General features: G+C 46.3%; 1 protein-coding gene across 3 annotated transcripts in view; it reads left to right on the top strand.

Moving 5' to 3' along the window:
- Positions 1-18,150, top strand: part of mdga1 (MAM domain containing glycosylphosphatidylinositol anchor 1) — a 184,558-nt gene that overhangs the window by 136,306 nt on the left and 30,102 nt on the right. For 2 of the 3 annotated variants that reach the window (XM_076985743.1, XM_076985744.1), the window contains 4 exons: positions 7,200-7,374; positions 10,419-10,442; positions 11,020-11,172; positions 11,659-11,820. In XM_076985743.1, coding sequence (XP_076841858.1) covers positions 7,200-7,374; positions 10,419-10,442; positions 11,020-11,172; positions 11,659-11,820 — 514 coding nt within the window. The remainder of the gene's footprint in view (positions 1-7,199; positions 7,375-10,418; positions 10,443-11,019; positions 11,173-11,658; positions 11,821-18,150) is intronic. The other variant, XM_076985745.1, reaches the window with a different exon arrangement.

Raw genomic sequence — 18,150 nt, 5'->3', positions numbered from 1 at the left:
CGGAGGTGCTGCAGGACACTGAGACCTGGTGTCTCTGCTCTCGGAGGTGCAGCAGGACACTGAGACCTGGTGTCTCTGCTCTTGGAGGTGCTGCAGGACACTGAGACCTGGTGTCTCTGCTCTCGGAGGTGCTGCAGGACACTGAGACCTGGTGTCCCTGCTCTCGGAGGTGCTGCAGGACACTGAGACCTGGTGTCTCTGCTCTCAGAGGTGCTGCAGGACACTGAGACCTGGTGTCTCTGCTCTTGGAGGTGCTGCAGGACACTGAGACCTGGTGTCTCTGCTCTCGGAGGTGCTGCAGGACACTGAGACCTGGTGTCTCTGCTCTCGGAGGTACAGCAGGACACTGAGACCTGGTGTCTCTGCTCTCAGAGGTGCTGCAGGACACTGAGACCTGGTGTCTCTGCTCTTGGAGGTGCTGCAGGACACTGAAACCTGGTGTCTCTGCTCTCGGAGGTGCTGCAGGACACTGAGACCTGGTGTCTCTGCTCTTGGAGGTGCTGCTGGACACTGAGACCTGGTGTCTCTGCTCTTGGAGGTGCTGCAGGACACTGAGACCTGGTGTCTCTGCTCTCGGAGGTGCTGCAGGACACTGAGACCTGGTGTCTCTACTCTCGGAGGTGCAGCAGGACACTGAGACCTGGTGTCTCTACTCTCGGAGGTGCTGCAGGACACTGAGACCTGGTGTCTCTGATCTCGCAGGTGCTGCAGGACACTGAGACCTGGTGTCCCTGCTCTCGGAGGTGCGCTGGTTTGGTGTATAAAGAGTTGTGCTCCAGACTGCAGTAGTGTCCACGGGGTCAGTCCAGCGCATGTGGGGTGTGTGCTCGTGGGGTCAGTGCACGTGTGATCAGTGCACGTGGGGTTTGACCCAGCCGGAGTCTCTTCCCCTGTTTGGTGATTCGTGTGTCCCACCTGTTCCCATTAGAATAAAGAAGAATGCTCTCCGAATGTCTGCAGGATCCTGTGTGTGTGTGTGTGTGTGTGTGTGTGTGTGTGCATTTTGTGTCTCTGCTGGAGTTCCCCTCAAACATTCTAATCATCCATTCATGGGAGGTTGCCCCCCCACAGGGAGGAGGGAAAGACTGATGAATTATGGAAGTGGCAGGATTGTGGTGAGTGGATGCGGAATTACACACTTCTCTCCATGTGCATGAAGCCATTATCTTCTCCTGTTTAAAATCTTACTTAAATATCTATAGAGCACAGGGCATAAATATCCTAACGGAGTCAATCCAAGAAATGTCATGGTTAGTGTGTGTGTGTGTGTGTGTGTGTGTGTGTGTGTGTGTGTGTGTGTGTGTGTGTGTGTGTGTGTGTGTGTGTGTGTGTGTATGTGTGTGTGAGAGAGAGAGAGTATTTCTGCCTTTGTAGACTTGTGTTTTGGCTACATGTGCAGGTGTATGAATTCAACAGTACCAAGGAGAAGCAACATTTGAATAAATAGTCATTAAAACCAAGGCTTTCTGTACAGGCATTGAATTAGTAATTGCTTCCCTGACTTTGAGGTTAGAAAGTAAAGGAAACACACAAATACAAATATATACAAATATTGGATTTTTTCATAATGAGGATCTTCTGAAAACCAGTATAAGAGTGTGATGACTGATAAACTAAACTTCTCTGGCTCTTCTAAAGGTCCTCCAGCACTGGAAGAGGTGGAATAAAAAATTTAGTGTGTGTGTGTGTGTGTGTGTGTGTGTGTGTGTGTGTGTGTGTGTGTGTGTGTGTGTGTGTGTGTGTGTGTGTGTGTGTGTGTGTGTGTGCCTGTGTATATCAGTACATGTTTGCATCCAGTGATATACACTCACTCTCGTGAGCTCATCTCTGGTAACTTCATTTATAAAAATTTGTCATTAGCTGGATGTTTCACAACATTCACAGATGGCCATTAAGTCCACTATCATAAATATTAATGCCGGTTTCCCAGAGACTTTAACTAATACTTAAGGCACAGGAGAAAAGGGACATGTTTCATGAATATAGATTATTGTGTAAAAAAACCATTCTTTCACTCTTTCGCTCTCTCTCTCTCTCTCTCTCTCTCTCTCTCTCTCTCTCTCTCTCTCTCTCTCTCTCTCCTCTCTCTCTCTCTCTCTCTACCTTCTGTCTAGTTCTCTCTCTGACCAAATTCTGAAGCTCACTATATTAATAATTAGATCGAACGTTGTGTCCCTCTCCTCTGCTAGGGCCCATCTATCCTGCTGTCTCTGGTGCAGGCCGTGGGCTACGCAATCTTAATATTGTGAGGAAAGGAAAGTTAGACTAAGAGAGAGTGAGCACACAGAGAAAATGGAGGCTATATTTAGCTAGTCAAACTCTATCTAGCTGTTACAGGCTCCAGTATCTGTGACAGGTTCCTTAGCTAACTCACTCACTCACTCACACTTGCTGCTCTCGTGCTGATAGAGAGACAGGCAGCACGTGGGGAATGAAAGGTTGGGAAGGTGATCGAGGTTTTATGCGAAGAGAAAGGGGGTGATGAGAAAGAGAGATAGTGAGGAAGAAAGGCAGGAAATGAGCAGATGTTTGTGTAATATTTGACAGAGTCGAACATGCAGACGTGAGGGGGAGGAAATGTGAAAGCTGTGAGTGTGGGAGACGGTGTGGACAGAGACGGTGTGGACAGTGAGTGTGGGAGACGGTGTGGACAGAGACGATGTGGACAGTGAGTGTGGGAGACGGTGTGGACAGAGACGGTGTGGACAGTGAGTGTGGGAGACGGTATGGATAGTGAGTGTGGGAGACGGTGTGGACAGTGAGTGTGGGAGACAGTGTGGACAGTGAGTGTGGGAGACGGTGTGCACAGTGAATGTGGGAGACAGTGTGGACAGTGAGTGTGGGAGACGGTGTGGACAGTGAGTGTGGGAGACAGTGTGGACAGTGAGTGTGGGAGACGGTGTGGACAGTGAGTGTAGGAGACAGTGTGGACAGTGAGTGTGGGAGACGGTGTGGACAGTGAGTGTAGGAGACAGTGTGGACAGTGAGTATAGGAGACAGTGTGGACAGTGAGTGTGGGAGACGGTGTGGACAGTGAGTGTGGGAGATGGTGTGGACAGTGAGTGTGGGAGACGGTGTGGACAGTGAGTGTAGGAGACAGTGTGGACAGTGAGTGTGGGAGACAGTGTGGACAGGCATATGCTGCACCGCAGGAAGAGGGTTAAACAGAAGAAGAGAAATGGGGAGAGTAGTGGGGAAACTTAATGATGCTACTGCCATTTGGGTGTCTGAACAGAGATGCAATTAGCAAGAGCGGGTATGTAAATCAGTGTGTGTGTGTGTGTGTGTGTGTGTGTGTGTGTGTGTGTGTGTGTGTGTGTGTGTGTGACCTTTGCCATGTTTATGTAGGCTGTGGCAGTTCTAGTAGGCGGAATGTAACAACACACACGCACACACACACACGTTACATTCCACCTACTGGAACTGCCACAGCCTACATACACATGGTAAAGGTCACACACACACACACACACACACACACACATACACACCATTCCACATTGTTATTGTTGCAGAGGCGGTGTGTAGCGCTAATGTATCAGAACAGTCTTTTACTGCAGGACCTAATTAGACACATAACAAATGGGTTTGACCCCAGCAGCAAGGTTAACTACACAAACACTGTTTTCCTTTATTTTTGTCTCTCTCTGTCTATAAGTGAAGATTATGGAGAGGAATGTGATGGTTTGTGAGTTTGATGGTTGTGAGTGTCCTATACATGTATGTTGACATGTAGACGTGTTGGTATGTGTGTTGGTAATATACCACCCCATATATCTATATACCACACCCACATATCTCTATAACACACCCACATATCTATACCACACCCACATATCTATACCATAACCACATATCTATACCACACCCACATATTTCTATACCACACCCACATATCTATACCACACCCCCATATCTCTATAACACCCCACATATCTATACCACACCCACATATCTCTATACCACACCCACATATCTATAACACACCCACATATCTATACCACACCCCCATATCTATATACCACACCCACATATCTCTATACCACACCCACATATCTATACCACAACCACATATCTATACCACACCCACATATTTCTATACCACACCCACATATCTATACCACACCCCCATATCTCTATAACACACCCACATATCTCTATAACACCCCACATATCTATACCACACCCACATATCTCTATACCACACCCACATATCTATAACACACCCACATATCTATACCACACCCCCATATCTATATACCACACCCACATATCTCTATACCACACCCACATATCTATACCACAACCACATATCTATACCACACCCACATATTTCTATACCACACCCACATATCTATACCACACCCCCATATTTATACCACACCCCTATATCTCTATAACACACCCACATATCTCTATACCACCCCACATATCCATACCACACCCACATATCTATATACCACCCCACATATCTCTATACCACACCCACATATCTATATACCACACCCACATATCTCTATACCACACCCCATATCTATATACCACACCCACATATCTATATACCCCACCCACATATCTATATACCACACCCACATATCTATACCACACCCCCATATCTCTATAACACACCCACATATCTCTATACCACCCCACATATCTCTATACCACACCCACATATTTATACCACACCCACATATCTCTATACCACACCCACATATCTATACCACACCCACATATCTATACCACACCCACATATCTATATACCACACCCACATATCTATACCACACCCACATATCTATACCACACCCCCATATCTCTATAACACCCCACATATCTATACCACACCCACATATCTCTATACCACACCCACATATCTATAACACACCCACATATCTATACCACACCCCATATCTATATACCACACCCACATATCTCTATACCACACCCACATATCTATACCACAACCACATATCTATACCACACCCACATATTTCTATACCACACCCACATATCTATACCACACCCCCATATCTATATACCACACCCACATATCTCTATACCACACCCACATATCTATAACACACCCACATATCTATACCACACCCCCATATCTATATACCACACCCACATATCTCTATACCACACCCACATATCTATACCACAACCACATATCTATACCACACCCACATATCTCTATACCACATCCAATGTGGGGGTGGTCCTCGGAATCTCAGGTCCTCGGTTCATCCTGACACAGATTCCACTGTCGAAATCGTTCTGCATGAAATGTGGCCAATGTGGACAGGCAAACTTCTCACAGTTACTGCACATGTTATACTTATGGAGGTTCTGACATGCTCTGAGCAGCACATTCTACCTCATCCCAGAGATTAAGATCTGGGCTCTGTGAAGGCCAGAGATGCAAGGACAACCTGATGTTCCTGGAACCTCTCCATGACTATTGTAGCATGGAGCTACATGTCCTTCTGGCACGGTGTAAACAGCTGCCAGGGATGAACTTTGTCATCCACAGTGAGGCCCTACTGTCCCAACATCCATCCACAGGTGTCAAGAGGACCCAGGAAGTACCAAAGAAACGTTCCTTGCACCATCACTCCACCTCCATCCGCCTGAACTGTAGAAACCTGACAGGCAAATCCTGACTCCCCCATCAACACGACACAAGGGAACTCTGGTCTCATCCAACCAGGCCGTGTTCTCCCCCTCCTCAGTGATCCAATGTTTGTGCCCTTTTGCCCAATGGAGTCTCACCTATTGATTTTCCCCCAACACTCGACCATCTGCAGCCGGGCCTTGGAGCGGAGTGAAGACGTGTGTCTTTGTGCTAACTGGAGCATCGTTGTTGCTTTCGTCTGCACTTTTGACCATTTGTCTGAACGATTATGTCTGTTTTTGTCATTTGCTTGTTTAAGTCCGCTGGTTTCTCTACCTCTAGATCTTTCTCCTCAATCACGCTGCTCTTGACAACACTGCGCGAGAAAATGCCACAATGTCAGCACTTTCTGAATTGCTGGTCTGGCTCCGATGACCGAGCTCCATTTTAAAATTGCCCCGGTTGCTCGATTTCCCCGCTGCCCCACTGATCCACAGCCAACAGGCTCTTGTGATTTCATGCAGCACCCCAGGGTCACACATTTAAATCCCGTACAGGGTCATGCCAGTTACGCAAGGGCAGGAGTCTCTAATAAAGTGACAGTATTCAGTCTTAAAGTTGGATAGCAAAATATGTGACATTATGCTAATTATATTAATTTGTTTGCCAGGTGAAGCTACCTAAGAAAAAGGTGAGCGTTTCAAAATGGGGCTCTTAACTTGATGTTAAGACAGCCATGAGAAACTACCGTACAACACTCGTTTAAATGAGAAATAAACTCATGACTTTTTGACGACAGTCATGACACTGAGATTTGAAGCGAGTTGCCTTTTGCTGTTTATAAGGTGTTATGAACACTTATGACCATGCCATGACACTCTAATGACTCACGAAGTCAGAGAAAATGCACATTTTCACTCTTTTATTAGAAGGTCATGGGGCTGCACCAGAACAGAGCATGAGACGCACTTGACATGAGCTCCTGGTCACGTGGCCTTCCCTGGTCAGTCCGTCCACAGTGGGAGGGGCCTTAATGGTGACGGGTTCTGTGTGGTCCAATAGGAACATGCCACAGGGCACCAGGCCTCTGGTCACGCTGAGAACAGAATGACCACAGGCTGCTGTTAACCTTCACGCCACACGTGACTGTCGAAAGAAGAAAAAAGGATTATTGACTGTCAGGTTTTTATTTAAGTCTCTAAGTGTCTTTAAAGCAAGAGCTCTTACAAATCCAATACTCCAATAATCTGGAGTCGGATGTTAATTCCTGAACGTTAACTGACCAGGTTTGGCTCCCCTCTGGCCAATCAGAGCATCATGGACCCATGGATGAAAAATAGATTTTAATATTCACGTCCTATGAGTGAAAGTTAGCTGCTGAATTTGTGCCCATGGATATGTGATGTGATGTTGACACATCCTGTGAACGACACTGCATATCTCTTATACACACAATACGTTTCAACATATTTATACAGTTATTTGAATTGTTAATTTGAACACATTTATAATCGCCTTTCCTTTGATGTGTGTGTTTGTGGTGGATTTGTGTGTGTGTGTGTGTGTGTGTGTGTGTGTGTGTAGAGGGGTACGAAGATACTGTCCAAACAGATCACCACTCGTGACCCAGTGAAAGGCGTTCTGATGTCGTACACCATCACGGACCTGCGCATCCCCATGTCCTACGACGTGGGTCTCATGCCCATCACCACCTTTGGAACGGGAGACAACATCATCCGCTCCATCCATTACAGCGAGCGTAAGTGGAGACCGTGACGATGCTTCATATGACCTTCCCATGGTGGACTTCTACGAGGGGAACGTGAAAACGTACTTCAGCCTACCGAACAAACAATAACAACAAACACAGCACTAGGAAATGCTGCTGGAATCCCAACACAGCACCCTAGACGAGCCTCTTTAATGTGTATCGAGATGTATCGTATCTGGTCAGTTTGCTCATACCCGTTACGAGAAAAGAGCAGAGTTCTATCTCTCTGGCTGATGGACAACATCTCCATGTCTTCTGGGGTCATATTTTATTGTGGAGCCATAATAACTTTGCTGTTGCATAGCCTTTATCGAAACGCTTACATGTAGTGTGTGTGGAAACGGTTCCTGTTAACGCATATGAACATACAGCATGATTTTTAAACATCGCCTGCTTCATAATTCCTGAAAATTAGCTTAGATCATTTCCACAGACCATTAGCAACCAAGCTTGTACTCCTTGTAAGTAACAGTGGAAAAAAAAACCCAGAACACTGCTGAAATTAATAGCAGTATATTAATGTACAGTATGAATACTTGGCATCTCCTCGGGGTTCCTGTTAACTGTGTCAGGGAGGGTGATGCCGTTTAACGTTTTGTGAAGTTAAAACATGGCTTTACTCTCCCATTTCAGAGCAGGGACAGGGCCGCCACTCACATGAAGACCCGAGTGGATGTTTTTCAAAGGCGGCTATAGAGCTGCCCGCTTGAAAACATGCCACAAGGCGCTCCCCATTACAGGGAGAGGCTGTGAAGGAGACGTCTTTATCACCAACAGGGTGTTAACTGTTACGAGATGGGAGGTTATGGCAGGCTGAGTCAAAGGCACAAGGAGAATGTGACATGTCTGCATCCCAGAGCTTGTGTTATGGAGATCGGCTTTAGAAGCCTGTCTTTGGAGGTGGTCCATAAGACTGTTGGCTGTGTGTCAAACATGGTGTAGCTGGAGGCGACCTTTCTGATGCATGATCAACTCCACACTCCGCCTCCCCAGAGCCTGCTCTTAAAGGAGAAATAAATAGAACTTTCCATTACAACGTGATGAAATATTTAAGATGAAATTAGGAATGGTGGCGGGTGCTGGTGTGGAATAAAAGGTAATAAAACGAAATATCTTAGAGATCTCGGAAGTGGAGAAATGGCCTTTCTGTAAGGGGCCGGCTCTGTAGGGGGTCAGATCTGTAGGGGACTGTCTCTATAAGGGACCGACTCTGTAGGGGGTCAGATCTGTAGGGGACTGTCTCTATAAGGGCCCGGCTCTGTAGGGGGTCAGATCTGTAGGGGACTGTCTCTATAAGGGACCGGCTCTGTAGGGGGACAGATCTGTAGGGGACTGTCTCTATAAGGGACCGGCTCTGTAGGGGGACAGATCTGTAGGGGACTGTCTCTATAAGGGACCGACTCTGTAGGGGGTCAGATCTGTAGGGGACTGTCTCTATATGGGATTGGCTTTCTAGGAGAGTGGTTCAGTGGTTCTATAAGAGGTCAGCTCTATAATATGTTGGCTGCACAAAGAGATTTGTTCTGAAGGGGTTCAACTGTGTAATGGGCCGTTTGTATAAGGGGCTGTATGTCTAAGGGACCGTCTGTGTGGAAGATCAGCTTTATAGAACAGTGGCTCTAGAGCACAGGTACCACATGACCAATATGTTATTTCACAGCTGGGGAAAGCTATGCACATCTGGGACCAACAATAATAAATTGACTAATAATAAATAATATGTAATATGTAAAAATAGTCTAAGATTTTGGAAACAGTGCATTCTTAAGTTCATGTTATCCTTAAAACATAATGCATACAAAGATTGCTTACAAGTAATGTATGAGAACATATAAATAGTTAGGCAGACAGCTGTGGGCAAAGTAGACAGCTGCAAGCAATGCTAAGTCTGCAGTTGTTGTTGTCATGGTTCCCCCCTCTGGCGATGCGGTTCCCATGACACCAGCGCCATGTGGTTCTTCTTTTGTTTCTGACTCATTTAGTCTCGGCGTCTCGTGTTTTGGATTTATACTCCCTGTCCTGCTGGGTACTGATCATTTGTTTTGGATCTTTGTCCTTTCACTCTTTGACCTTGAGATGCTGCATCATCATCTGCTACAGAACTCCCGTAAACAAACTCCATCTCATGAATGTACTTTCTGCTTTGGTTCCTGCACATCACACATGTGCACAGCCTTTCCTAAACGGTATTTGTAAATGAGTTATGAAAGGTTTTTGAAATGGCGTATAAAGTTTTTAAGTAGATACCTTTGCATAAATCATAGAGAGGTGTTGCATATTGAACCATCTTTAATTATATTTTATGTTTGTAAAGTGACGGATTAGGCTGACTTAGGCTCATATTGTTTTTAAAGTGCCTCTCTTTTTAAAAAGTAGCTTTCTGTTTATTAAATGTATATAAATCTTTTAACAGAATAAACAGGCAGAATCTGACACTGGAATAACACTTGTTAGGAGAAAAGTTATCATCATATATATATATATATATCACAATGGGAAAAGTTATCATCATATATATATATATATATATATATATATCACAGTGAGAAAAGTTATCATCATATATATATATATATATATCACAGTGGGAAAAGTTATCATCATATATATATATATATATATATCACAGTGGGAAAAGTTATCATATATATATATATATATATCACAGTGGGAGGCTCCCCTGGGCTGACAGCAGCCCCGCCCATGTATAAGCAGCTCCGCCCATGTCTAAGCAGCCCCGCCCCTCTTTAAGAAGGTCCATCCGGCTGGAACCACACAGCCTTTCAGTGCTTCTGCACCTTTCACCAGAGAAAGCTCCACCCCCGCACCCTTGCCCCGCCCCCAGCGGGAGCATCCTTGTTTGTGGTCTTCATTATGAACTGTTACATGTAGCTTCAAAAGTGTTGTCTGGGTCATTTGTGTTTCTTAACATTGATAGACATTTCAGAGGTTGACTTTCAAACCAGTTCAACTCATAAATAATGCCAACTATGTTTAAAGATATAATCTTCTACCTCTTTCTCCTCTTACAGCTTTCAATTCTCCAAGACCTACAGGTAACACATTATTTACTCTCTCTCTCTCTCTCTCTCTCTCTCTCTTTTACTTGCTAGTTCAAATTTGCAGTTTTGTTCTGTTAGGCTTAAATTTTGCCTTTGCTCGAAAATCTACTTTAAAAATCACTAGAGCGCATGGGAATAAACTTAAGAGGTGGATGTTTTATGATGGAAGGTGAGCTGCTGTGGAAGTGAATTCTTTCCAAAAACAAACAAACCAAACACACTTGTTTGTTCTGAGAGGCGCCCCAAGCCAGTAGAGAGCTGAAAGAGAACCCGGGTAATTACCTGCAGGGCCGTGGATCGTTTTCAAATTGCATTAAGCTGAGCGCGGCCTGTAGAAACACTCAGATGAAGGTGACGGATATGTAAAGCCTGACAAATGAGTGACAATACTGCACCTGCGGGTTAGCGTGGTGCAAACGAGACGGCCTTTTAAACCTGCTCCTCCAGCTCGATGTGGGTCGGCTGCAGACACAAACGTAGAAAAGGAGGCATCATATATGTGTGTGCTTCCTTCACACACTGAGTTCTCTCTCTCTCTCTCTCTCTCTCTCTCTCTCTCTCTCTTTCACAGAATACGTGTGTGGATTTGATGACCCAGCCATTTGTGGCTTCTCCCAGGACCAAGCAGATGTGTTTGACTGGACCAGACAGAACCACCTGAGTCAGAACCCCAAGCGCTCTGTCAACACTGGTCCTGATACAGACAATAGTGGGACGAAAGATGGTGGGTCTACACACACACACACACACACACACACACACACACACACAAACAGAGTCTATTCACACAAATACGTATACACAAACAACAAACATTTGGGCCGCCTGCTTTTCTCACAGGTGACAGCTACAGTAGTAATCTAACTGTTTTCACCTGATAAATCCACCTTGGTCAATCAGGCTGAAGGCGCCTGAGGAGGATGTCAGAGGAGGTTCCCTTTAGGTCCTTTAGGGCCTGGCAGAGTCCCATGCCTGTGGTCCCAAACAAGCTCACACAGATTAGACCAATCAACAGCCTGCAGAAGTCACCCAAAGCTCTAGCGTTTACATGGCACACACACACACACACACACACACACACACACACACACACAAACACACACACACACACACATTGTGTCTGTTTAGCATATTTAATGCTTTCGCTGATTATGGGATGCACCTGCAGGCTTGCAGCTATGTTCTTATTGTCTCTTTGTCCCTATGACAGGTTATTACATGTACATAGAGACGTCACGACCTCGGCTAAGAGGGGACAAGGCCCGTCTCCTGTCTCCAGTGTACAACGCCACAGCAGTGAAGGGGACATCCGGCTTCAACAGGCCACCATACTGCATATCCTTCTTCTACCATATGAACGGCAAGCACATCGGTGAGTGTGTGTGTGTGTGTGTGTGTGTGTGTGTGTGTGTGTGTGTCTGTCTGTCTTTGGAACATTTGCTGAGAGGAGGCCATACAGGAGGAAGACATCTGTCATACATCTGCCACACTAATGTTGTACTTGCTGTGAGAGACAAACACACACACACACACACACACACACACACACACACACACACACACACAAAGGCCTGGCAGAAAAGTTAGAAGACTCTGTCTCTGTGTCAGTCTCTGCCCCCTCACCTCTCTATAAAATTATTTACCACCTCAGTGGTCAGTCACAACAGCTCCTATCTCCAATGCTCCTGTGTATGCGTATGTGTGTGTGTGTGTGTGTGTGTGTGTGTGTGTGTGTGTGTGTGTGTGTGTGTGTGTGTGTGTGTGTGTGTGTGTGTGTGTGTGTGTGTGTGCGTCTGTGAACACGTGTAGTAGTAGTAGTAGCAAGCTCAGTAGTCAGCTCTACTGTAGTATACCTGGTGTGTGATCCATACTGGAGAAAGTGTGTTGATGCATGTCTGAGAGTCTCTTCACATGCCAGTATTCTGCATTCCCAGCAGGCTTTGCACTGGCACTATCATGTGACTGTCATGTGATCCTGGAATTCTGAAAACATCCAGTTGCTTGCAAAACAGCTCTGGTAGTGTGTGTGTGTGTGTGTGTGTGTGTGTGTGTGTGTGTGTGTGTGTGTGTGTGTGTGTGTGTGTGTGTGTGTGTGTGTGTGTGTGTGTGTGTGTGTTTGTGTGTACTTTGGCTGATCTGTTTGAGTACTGTTGGCAGGGTCATGTGGGGCTGGTGTTTGATTTACGGCTATGCGAGATGTTATCAGTCATTCTGTAAACTCTTCATCACAGAGCCGTAACGCCAGTGCATCCACTGAATAACACACACACACACACACACACACACACACACACACACACACACACACACACACACACACACACACACACTGAACTGGGAGCTATACCTACCACCCACAACCACCAGTACACCACACAACAGACACGTATACTACCGTATGAATTCAAACTCGTGGTGAATGTGACACACACAACATCCCAAAGCTCCTCGTGATTCTCTCAGTGCTGCTGAGCCCGTCCACCCTCTGCGTGGAGGCTCTCCGTCCTGGCGACGCCCCTCGACCTGGCCAGGTGCCCCCTCGGTGACGGAGACAGCCACTCCTCCCGGTCAAGTGTCTCCTCGGGGACGGAGACAGCCCGCCCGTCCTGCTCCTCACTCCATCCCTGATTGTCCCCACCCGCCTCGTCATTTGAAGACACTGAGATCTAATTGTCCATCATTTGCCATTCAGCAGCCTGTCTGAGCTGTCGGCAGAGACTCACACACACACACACACACACACACACACACACACACACACACACACACACACACACACACACACACACACACACACACACACACACACACACACACCCTCTCACTTCCTGCTTCAGGCCTGTTCTGCTTATTTCAAAGGATGTTTTATTAATTCCATTGCTATTTAAGAGACCGAGGGCAGACAGCAGATCCTTAATGAAAATTATAATTGAAAGGCAAAGCACATTAATCATGATCAAAATCACCCCGGGGTGCTCACACACACACACACACACACACACACACACACACACACACACACACACACACACACACACACACACACACACACACACACACACCCTAAGCTCAAATGTACACAGTGTTGATGACAGGGCTGAGGGCACAGCTGCACTCTCTGTTTGACCTGTGTTGCATGGCTCTTAAACATGTACTCATGGGTTTAAATCCAGCGTTGGTGCCGTATGTGAACGTGGTTGGGCCGGAGGGAGGGGCTGTATCTCACAGGCTCCTCCCCCTGTATCTCACAGGCTCCTCCCTCTCCTGTCTCCCATTCTGTGCTCCTCCACTCTTGCCTGTCCATGTAGTGCGTGCACTTCTGTTCTGATCCCAGAGTACAAACATCTACTGCCATTCTGCTCCGTAGCCGCTGGCCCCAAAGGTTCCTCTCCCTTCTCTCCTGAGCCTCAACCCTGGAGTTCTCCCACCGTGACACCACTCCAGACTGGGTGACCTGCTTCCAGATCGTTCCGTGCAAAACTGATTCATCTCCAATCATGAACTAAACTCATGAACTAAAATTATGAGCATCTTGGCCTAAGAGTGCTATTAGCATGACCACGCCCTGATCACACCCTGATCACACCCTGATCACGCCCTGATCACGCCCTGATCATGCCCTGATCATGCCCTGATCACACCCTGATCACGCCCTGATCACGCCCTGATCATGCCCTGATCATGCCCTGACCACGCCCTGATCACACCCTGATCACACTAAAAGTCTCAGTATTTTGTCTTTAGCTCCAGTGTCAGCTAACTGCTAGCACCGCGTACACAGTCTGCTAATGATCAGGTTCAGCATTGGCATGTGGGCATCTTGGTGGGCGTAGACACGAGTGTGGGAGGGAAACGCAGCTGTTTGAGCCCTCATTACTCGGGGTGTCCTGCGGCGAGTCCCCCCCATTAGCCACGCCTGAGTGGAGCTCGGCGCGAGCCACGCGAGGCTAGCATTAACAAGGTCCAAGATTAGCTCGTGAGAAATAGCTCTGCGTTGGCACAGCTCCCAAAACATTAAATAACAGGGTCTGAAATTTAGCAGTGGCTGCTATAACTGCCATGTCATGCCCGGATTAAACAAGCCATCCATTGGCCACGCAAGGATGGGGTCCAGCGGTCCTGTGGTGTGGTAGTGTTAAGGCGGGGTCAAGACCCACGACGTACGTTTCTGACAGGTGCCATCTTGTTCCTCATCATCAGTCAAACACTGAGTCGTTCCCTTGCTTGTCTGTTTTCCCTTTTATTAATCAGACTTTGCGAGACTTTTGGGGAAACACGGGGAGGAGTGGAGGAGAGAGAGAGAAAGGGAGAGAGAGAGAGAGAGCGCAGTGGTGGAAGAGAAATGGACATAATGAGAAAAGACACAAAAGACTGGAATCACTTCATTCCTCCTGTTTAGGCTCCATTCAAGAGCCTGTATATCAATAGATCGTAATGATGTCTGACTGCGATGTTTGCTGATCTCAGTTTGAAAGATGTCATTCTTCTTGTGGAGGTTATTATCCAGACAACTTGACCCGTGTCCCTATGAGAAAGAGCACAAAGCTGCTATTGCTTATGGGATTGTTGATACGGGTCACGGCACCAACACAAATATGAATAATGTCAGCAGTGGTGAGGAATGTGTATCGCTCTTTAATTATGCTATGCAGTGATGCGATTGGTGCCTTTATATTTGCCAAATGACAGTTCTGTTAGGAGTCCGGGTCAAGGCACCAGGGTGCCTATAAACCTTGAACAACAGCAGCAGTGGTGTGTGCCTGCCCCAGTATAACGTTGTCATAGACAGAGTGTGTGCGAGAGGCAGTGAGACAGGCAAAATGATGAGAATGCTGGTTTCAGATGTGTTTTTGTTAGGCCATTCCTGTTTGAAATATACTGATGGAGACTCCAGTTTGAGGGACTCCAGTCCGGCGTGTGTGTGTGTGTGTGCATGTGTGTGTGTGTGTGTGTGTGTGCATGTGTGTGTGTGTGTGTGTGTGTGTGTGTGTGTGTGTGTGTGTGTGTGTGTGTGTGTGTGTGTGTGTGTGTGTGTGTGTGTGTACATGCATGCGTGTGTGTGCATGTGCATGTGTGCGTATGTGTTTGTGCATGCGTGCGTATGTGTTTGTGCATGCATGTGTGTGTGTGTGTGTGCATGCGTGCATGTGTGTGTGTGTGTGTGTGTGTGTGTGTGTGTGCGTGCGTGCATGTGTGCATTTGTGTGTGTGCATGTGTGCGTGTGTGTGTGTCTGTGTGTGTGTGTGTGTGTGTGTGTGTGCATGCGTGCATGTGTGTGTGTGTGTTTTGTCTTGTTCTCAATCTTGTGGCCGTGCTGTCTTGTTCCAGACTAAAGTCTGTGCTGCACACACCTCCTCTAGTGATGACAGTCTGTGGCTTCACCTTAGTGAGGTTATTCACACACACACACACACACACACACACACACACACACACCCATCCAGTCCTGCCTCCCTCTGCTGTCCCCTACACACAGTAATAAGCTTTACCGGTTTACCACTGCAGTGTCCTATCAGGGCAGGAAGCCAAGCCGGCTCATTCCATGACAACGGTTTGCGCGGCAACAGTAGCGACAGGGCAGAGGAAGTCCTCGCGCAGCTCGACAGGGAAGGCCGGAGTGCCATCAGGAGCAGACCTCCAGCACGGGTTCAGCCAGAACACCACTGGGCTCCTCCACCACTCGGAATCAATTCAGCGCTTTTCTCGTTCCTGCCGAGGGAGGTGTCAGAGTGTGGAGGGTGATCAGAACCCAAGCGTATCTGAAAAGCAGAGACGGGCTGTGCGGTTCTGGGCTCTGGGTACTCGTGTTTTCAGCAGTAACAAAACAACAGCAACAAGAAGATGAAAAAAAAACTAAACAAAAATATGACATTGTGAATAGCGATATGTAATCAGGGCTGTAATCTGCAATCAGTGATTACACGCAGACACGCGTGGTGCCACGTGATGACGTGATGCACAGTTCCGCAACGGCAGAATGTTGATGATGCTTAACAGGTGATTACCTTCAAAAGAAACTTGAGATGCAACACAGGATGTGTGTGTGTGTGTGTGTGTGTGTGTGTGTGTGTGTGTGTGTGTGTGTGTGTGTGTGTAGGGATGCTGCTGACAACAGACAACCTAACTGAAAAAGTAATAAAATGTCAAATCTAAAGGGACACTTCCAAAATGTGTCTTTTGCTGTCACTTTAGTCTCTAATTTCTTGCTGATAAAGTAAATAGCCTAATGTTTTTGATTAAGACATTAGCGTCTCTCTCTCTCTCTCTCTCTCTCTCTCTCTCTCTCTCTCTCTCTCTCTATCTATCTATCTATCTATCTATCTCTATCTCTCTTTCTCTCTCTCTGTCTCTCTCTATGTCCATCCGTGTGTGTGTGTGTGTGTGTGTGTGTGTGTGTGTGTGTGTGTGTGTGTGTGTGTGTGTGTGTGTGTGTGTGTGTGTGTGTGTGTGTGTGTGTGTGTGATGACAGAGAGCACTGGGAAAATAACGCTATCACCAACCGGTCTATCTCTCACAGCTCGCTCTCTCTCTCTCTCTCAGACAAGCCTTACATTAACTTTAATCAATAGAAAAACCTACCAGAGAGAGTGGGGGGGGGGGGGGGGCAGTAGTGTGGCAGTGTGACTGGGTATTGATGTGCAGATTCGTTTTTAAACTTCATGTTGAGACACTTCCTCTGGTCTCTGCAATTCAGAAGTGAAATGCATCACATGAAATGCATTACAAAACTGATGGAACTACAAATACATTAGCTGATAAAAAAGACCTGCTTTGAAAGCAAAAAAAAAAACATTTGAAAATGTAAAATAATTATTATTGATGTGCTTTGTCACAAATATAATGTAAATAAAGACATGATTATGTAGTTACATTTTAAAGCCAATTTGGGATAGTATAAAGTGTCTGTGTGTGTGTGTGTGTGTGTGTGTGTGTGTGTGTGTGTGTGTGTGTGTGTGTGTGTGTGTGTGTGTGTGTGTGTGTGTGTGTGTGTGTGTGTGTGTGTGTGTTCTCTCTATCTCAGTCTCTCTGTCACTCTGAGGAGTAAACACCAGTGCATACATTAGCATGTACTTCAGTGTGTCTTTAGGGGTGTGTACTTCAGTGTGTACTTCACTGTGCACTTCAGTATGTACTTCATTGAGTTCTTCAATGTGTTCTTCAGTAATGTCATTTGGTGTGACCTTCAGCGTGTCATTCAGTGTGTCCTTCAGTGTGAATTCCACTGTGTTATTCAGTATGTAACTCAGTATGTACTTCCCTGTATTTTTCAGTGTGTCCTTTAGTGTGTCCTTCACAGTGTTCTTTAGTGTGTACTTCAGTGTGTCCTTCAGTGTCCTTTAGTGTGTACTTCAGTGTGTCCTTTATTGTGTACTTCAGTGTGTTCTTTAGTGTGTACTACAGTGTGTCCTTCATACTGTCCTTTAGTGTGTACTTCAATGTGTCCTTCATAGTGTCCTTCACAGTGTCCTTTAGTGTGTACTTCAGTGTGTCCTTTAGTGTGTACTTCAATGTGTCCTTTAGTGTATACTTTAGTGTGTACTTCAGTGTGTCCTTTAGTGTATACTTTAGTGTGTACTTCAGTGTGTCCTTCATTGTGTCCTTTAGTGTGTACTTCAGTGTGTCCTTCATAGTGTCATTTAGTGTGTACGTCAGTGTGTCCTTCACAGTGTCCTTTAGTGTGTACTTCAGTGTGTCCTTTAGT

The sequence above is a fragment of the Brachyhypopomus gauderio genome, unplaced genomic scaffold (genome assembly GCF_052324685.1).
Source record: "Brachyhypopomus gauderio isolate BG-103 unplaced genomic scaffold, BGAUD_0.2 sc43, whole genome shotgun sequence".
NCBI lineage: Eukaryota > Metazoa > Chordata > Actinopteri > Gymnotiformes > Hypopomidae > Brachyhypopomus > Brachyhypopomus gauderio.
This window is presented reverse-complemented; position numbering and strand designations above follow the sequence as displayed.